The following is a 6,000-nucleotide window of genomic DNA, read 5'->3' as shown; positions in this document are numbered from 1 at the left end:
AGGAAAGAAAGACAATGGGTTTGAACACGGGGAAGACGGTTTAAAAGTACCTGTCTATGTACTAGTTATTCCCTCGTTATCTGTACAAAGTCCAAACTCCGTAGCTCTTGGACAAGACTGTGTGAGATGCCCATGGCCCTCAATCTTCGTCTCTCATGACTCAGCCCACCTCACCGGAGGTCTGGCCACGTTACACCACTTAGTTTCCAAACATTCAGTGTTGTTTCCCAGCTCTGGGCCTTTACCAACGTGGCTTCATCTTCCTTAAATGCTTTTGCCTGATGTGTCTGGCTGATAGATACCTACTCACCTTTCAAGACTCAAGAAAGGTGACATCTCCTCTCTCCAGCCTCTCTTTTTTTTAAAAAAACAATTATTTAAAAAAATTTTCTCTCTATCCTAGTTAATTAACTAACATTTAAGTTTTTAAATTTTTCATTGAAGTCTAGTTGATTTACAATATTATATTAGTGTCAGCTGTACAACATTCAATAATTCTATAGATTATACTCCATTTAAAATTATTGTAAAATAATATCTATATTTCCCTGTGCCGTACAATATATCCTTGTTGCTTATTTCATACATAGTAGTTTGTATCTTTTAATCCTCTGTATTGTCCCCACCCCCTCCACTCTCCCCAGAGTGGTAACCACTAGTCTGTTCTCTGTATCTGTGTGTGTGTGTTTCGTTATGTTCATTTGTTTCCTGACCCTCATTCTCCAAGTAGAGTTGATTGATCACCCCCTCTTAGTTCCTCCACTATTCCCAGTACTGACTTCCTCGAAATACCTAATACCCTCACCATTATGCTTATATTCTTGCCCATATCCCCACTGCCCTCACATCCCCATGACCATGAGGCTGTGACATCACTGTGGTCGGGGACATACATTTATCTACATTTATATTCATACTTGTATTCCCACCACCTTGTTCTGTGGACCTACACCTCTAGAGGCATTTGAAATGGTTTTCAGTGAAAGGACCGAGTACGCTCTACATACAGAGGAGCGCGTAAACTGGCCTCGGGACTGACGGCCCTGGACGTGCGGTGCTTCCGGCCTGGGTGCACTCTCCCTGCTTGTTCAGGCATCACACCTTCTGCCCAGTCTTATCGAGCTGCCCCTCCAGAGCCTGAATGCCATCTAGGTGCCCAGACCCCACTGTGGCCAGGGCCCTCCTGCCTGCTCTGATCCTGCCCTTGGTTCCCTTGCTCTGGGGCCTTAATCAGCCCACGGCTTCGTCTCTGTACTGTGTGATGTCCCTCATTTCCAGTCTTTGTCGGGGACTCTTGCCTGCGTGCTACATACTCCCCCACCACACACGTACCCAACCAAAAGTGGATCCCCAATCCTGGTTGAGAAGTCAGATGTGTTCCCAACCTAGCAATTTCAAGTTTATCCATTAATGGTCTTTCCTGTTCCTAATTTTGCTATTATTTAAAATTAAATTAAAATGTATGTCATTATTTTGATTACGTGACTGTAACTGTCCAAACTCCAAGGCCCTAAACATGACGCGTAAGATGTCCATAAAAACGTATGTTAGTGTTCTGTCTTTCATTCTTATGGAGTAGTTTCGGTGGACAGCCATGTCAGCCTACCATACGATTTCATTATTTAAGCAGAACAATGATAATCACGGTAGTAGCTACTTTCCCCCCAACGTTTTATTATGAAAATTCTCAAACACACACAAAGGCTGAAAGAATACAGCAACGCCCACATACTCACCACCTGGATTCTATAATTAACATTCTTCCACGTCTGCTTTATCACATAGCTAACTATCTATTCACCCATCTATCCAGCCATAAGTCCACCTTGTTTTTGAGGCAAATGATTCTAAGGTACAGTGCTCTACAGATTACAAGTGGATACAGTGAACACACAGAACCTCTTTCAGTAAATTTCTGAACGCGTTTCACTGTGTACTTATTCACATTAAATCCATATGAATTCGATAGATATTTATTAACTGTTTATATGTGTGAGGTCCTGGGCGAGGTGCTGAGATAACACTAAGATGAATAAGACACGTCTCTCATCTTCAGGAACTTAAAGTAGGGAAGTGGTGACAATCCAGCGTGATAAAAGCCGTGGTAGCGACTCAAGATCCAGTGAGGATACAAATGCACTTCCATACTGCACTTCATAAAGATCCCTCCTGCTGTGGCAGGCGCACTGAGCCTACTTTTTCCTTTCAGCGATAGTTATTGAAATAATCATTTTTTCTGAATATAAAAGTAATACACAACAAACTGGCAAATGTAGAAAAGTAGGAAGGAAATTTGGTGGCCATTTCTGAGAAAACCCCTGATGAACCATTTTGTGTATTTATTTCAAGTGATTTTTCTATACTTGTTAGCTCTGGTCTTTAAAAGTTGGGATCATGGGTATCATCAGTTTTTAATCCTGTTACGATTTCATATAATATTAAACATTCCATGTTACTACATAAACTTCCAAAACACAACACTGACAGCTGACAGTGGATGCTTCTCATGGATATGATGCATATTAGTTTACTAACCTCATTCTGTAAAACATGCTGTTCTCAGTTGTCACTCCTCTAAGTAGCAATGAGATGAGTAAGTGCCTGCAGCTCTGACTGTCTCCATGGAGGACACTTCCTCATAGTGAGGTCACCACGGCAGAGGACATGGGCTACCAGACAGTGTTCCAGTGCAGAGGGTCTCACCACCCTCTTTTTTTTTTAACTTTTTATTTTATACTGGAGTACAGTTGATTAACCATGTTCTGATAGTTTCAGACTGAGTGAAGTAAGTCACCACCCTCTTACCAACGCTGCCCACACACACGAATGTATCCCTACCTATGGGATACGTAAAAATTACTCCTATTTGTTTAAATTTGTATTTCTTTGAAAAGTGAGGTTGAACATGTTTTTTGGCTGCTTGCCAATGTAAATACACAAAAATAATTTTCAAGGACACGTTACACAAAAAGAAGATTCCCAGAGCACGCCCAGTGGTTATTTGATGTCCGGGAGGAGCCGGGAAGGACGGCGGGGTGCCCGCTGCCCTGAGTGGCACTTACTCACCAGTTTGGTGATGCCCCCGTGGTGTCTCACCGCCCGCCAGGCTCTCCTAAACTTGGCGACGTTCGCGATTGTCTCAGCTGCCAAACATTTCAGGCTTTTATGTGGAGAGTCAAGAATATTAACCATGACTGGCAAGCCCCCAAGGTCAACAATATTACGTCTGATTTGAGGATTATGACTGATTTCCTTCAGGATTTTTAACGAACCAATCTAAACGAGAAGAAGAAGTTATAGATGAATGGGTGCTTAATGCATAACCAGTGCTATATTCTTTAAAACTTCCAAGCTACCTAAAATCCTTCCCCAATTAAGTTTTTTAAGGGAACAGTTTCTATTCCCGGGTGTTACACATATCCCCCCGCATTTTCCTTCAATTAATTAAATAAACGTTCATCATTTAAGAAGCACACGCTAATGGAAAAGAGCCAAAAGAGAAGGAAGAAAAGCAGAGAGTTGACAAGGGCAGCTAATAGCTAATAGCAGAAGCGGGTTGTCAGTAATCATAAAGACAAGAAACAAGCAGCAGGAAGGGCAGACGCCCAGCACTGAGAAGAGAAGCAGGTGAAGGCATGAACGAGGCTCCTCGTCCACTGTGAGCCAGCCACTCACCTTACATTTGACTTCATCTGTCTCAAGTAAATTTATTAAAACTTCAAGGCCTCCAACATCCCTGATCGCCAACTGGCAGGTCTCTTGCGCTAGGTTGAAGTCCTGCATGCAACACAATGCGATCACTGTAGCCGTCTGATTTCCTCCCTGCAAAGACGCAAGGCCACAGGAAGGTTAAATAAGCCCACACTCCCATGGAAATTTGCTAAAGGGTGATGAATCCATGAGCTGGGAAGTGTGTGACCCCATATACAGCATGTTCAATTCTTTTAAATTCTCTGAGTGGATTATAATTTGTTAAATGAATCACGCAGAGCTGAAGCCCAAGAAAGCTGCGCAGGGCGTCAGAAGATATTGCTCCAGCCGAGAGCCACCACGGAAAGGTGGTCTGCCTGCTTTAAACAGCTGCGGCGTTAGGTGGCATCAGGATATTAAATAGAGCCAGGGACGAGCCCTGAGAGATGGTCTGAGGAACGTGAGTTTTATGTGGAGGTAACAGGCATCCTGAACTGTGTACTCTGCAACGCAAACCGTGTCTGAAAATCATTCTTACACATGTGCACAGAACAGTCTGGGACAGAGGAAACCTGGGGAAAGCAAAGCCACGTGGGAAGCCGCACAGCCGTCCACACTGGGACCGAGAGTAAGTGGAGTGAGGGCGTGGGGCTGAGAAAGAGAAGGTAGTTCCATTAAACCTGGGGACCTACCGATGGGTGCACTGAAGGAGAAGAAAGACAGTCTCACTGTTGTGAACGAAATACTGGCCCACCAACATGCAAATCAGTGTCTGTTTAGCTAATCACCACACGTGAAGAGCAGTGGGGAATTGCTTTTTAAAAAAATCCAAGAGATTCAAAAATTTGTAATGATTGATCGGTGAATGAGGCCTGCCAGGAAATGAACTCAGAATTCACTGCAGGAATTCTTAAGCCATGTCCACTGATCATTAACGCTTCAAAAACCTTTGAAGAACACAGCGCAGTACACATTGCTTCTACTGCTACTGAGAGTGGCTGGTAAATAAGAGTCCCCAACACAGTTCATAAGACACAAAAGCAACGTTTCTAATGGAGCCAAGAATAAACTATTTTTGTAAAAGGTGTTCATAAATGACAGCCCTGGATTTCTACCTCAAAACATAGGAGCAATGGCCTCGAATAAACCTCTCTTTTTTGAGGGAAGACACCTTCAAATTATATTTCTTATCATTTGCAAATCATTACTTTATATTGCTATATATTACATACACGTGTATGTAGGTAGGCAGACTTAGCACAAAAAATGGAAATTATCTTCAAGCTACCCACCCCCTCCTTCACATCACACAAATGCACACATGCCAACCCTTTGTGAATTCAACACAATATGTTTCTTTTAACATAAGAAACTCAGGTGGGATCAGTAGAGGGTGAGCATCAGAAAGTGAAGAAGGAAACGCTTGGGCTCAGACTTCCTACTAACTCCTTTCCAGGACATTCCTTCCACTTCTCTAAAAATGCTACGAGCGCCGTTTCTGCTTTCATTCTAACTTTCCCCCTGGGTACTCTAGGCTGTCCTCCATATTCAAGATTAAGTTTAGAATGACCAGAGCCTTAATTCTGTTACTTACATTTAAAATAATAAGTGTTGTTCTTATAGCTTTTAGCATCTTTTTCTCGATATCAAGAGAAATTTCAACACCACCAATTTCCCCACAGTGGGTTTTAAAACATAACGCTATACACCCTCTGTCACTGCTGTCAGACACAGGATCCCACATGCCAGCACCTCTTAGAAAAAGGTAGATATTTTGTAAACCATAAGGAAGAATCTAAGTGCTAACCATAATTAGTTAAGGAAAATAATACAGAAAAAGGAAAAGCAAAGAAAATAAGGGAAACAAGGCTCTTTTTTCTGAATTTAAATGGAGAAAGGAGGCAGAAGGATCCTCCCGGGGCACCTGCAGGAACAGAGGTGGGCTCCTACATTAAAGGTTTGAAATGGAAGCCGAGGGCCTCGGGTCGAGAGGGTTCTTGAGACGGTGGCTCCAGACTCAAGCACAAGCAGGAGGCGAGAAGTCGTCCAAAAGCACTTCCGCCCCCCAGGCCACTCCCTGGACAGGGATGTTCTGTCCTGACGTTCTCGGTCGCACGTGATGGGGGACCTTCTTGACCCCTATGCCTGCATTCTAGTTTCTGTGATGATAGTAGCACTTTTCTACTTAGACACTCAGCACAAGCGTTGCTTCCCAGTTCAAGTGCTTTTCATTTGTCTCTTATAGACTATTTCCACCTTTTGAGTTTTATTTCATTACTGACGCTACAACTGACGACATACATTTTTAAA

General features: G+C 43.0%; 1 protein-coding gene across 3 annotated transcripts in view; it reads right to left on the bottom strand.

Moving 5' to 3' along the window:
* ODAD2 (outer dynein arm docking complex subunit 2) overlaps positions 1–6,000 on the bottom strand; it is a 106,634-nt gene that overhangs the window by 54,019 nt on the left and 46,615 nt on the right. For all 3 annotated transcript variants that reach the window (XM_024750032.1, XM_024750033.1, XM_024750034.1), the window contains 2 exons: positions 3,676–3,822; positions 3,067–3,276 (listed from right to left, as the gene is read on the bottom strand). In XM_024750032.1, the coding sequence (XP_024605800.1) occupies positions 3,067–3,276; positions 3,676–3,822 (357 nt within the window). The remainder of the gene's footprint in view (positions 1–3,066; positions 3,277–3,675; positions 3,823–6,000) is intronic.

The sequence above is a fragment of the Neophocaena asiaeorientalis genome, unplaced genomic scaffold (assembly GCF_003031525.2).
Source record: "Neophocaena asiaeorientalis asiaeorientalis breed wild unplaced genomic scaffold, Neophocaena_asiaeorientalis_V1.1 scaffold4, whole genome shotgun sequence".
Taxonomy (NCBI): domain Eukaryota; kingdom Metazoa; phylum Chordata; class Mammalia; order Artiodactyla; family Phocoenidae; genus Neophocaena; species Neophocaena asiaeorientalis.
The sequence above is the reverse complement of the archived record's forward strand: the minus strand, read 5'-3'. Positions and strand labels throughout refer to the sequence as shown.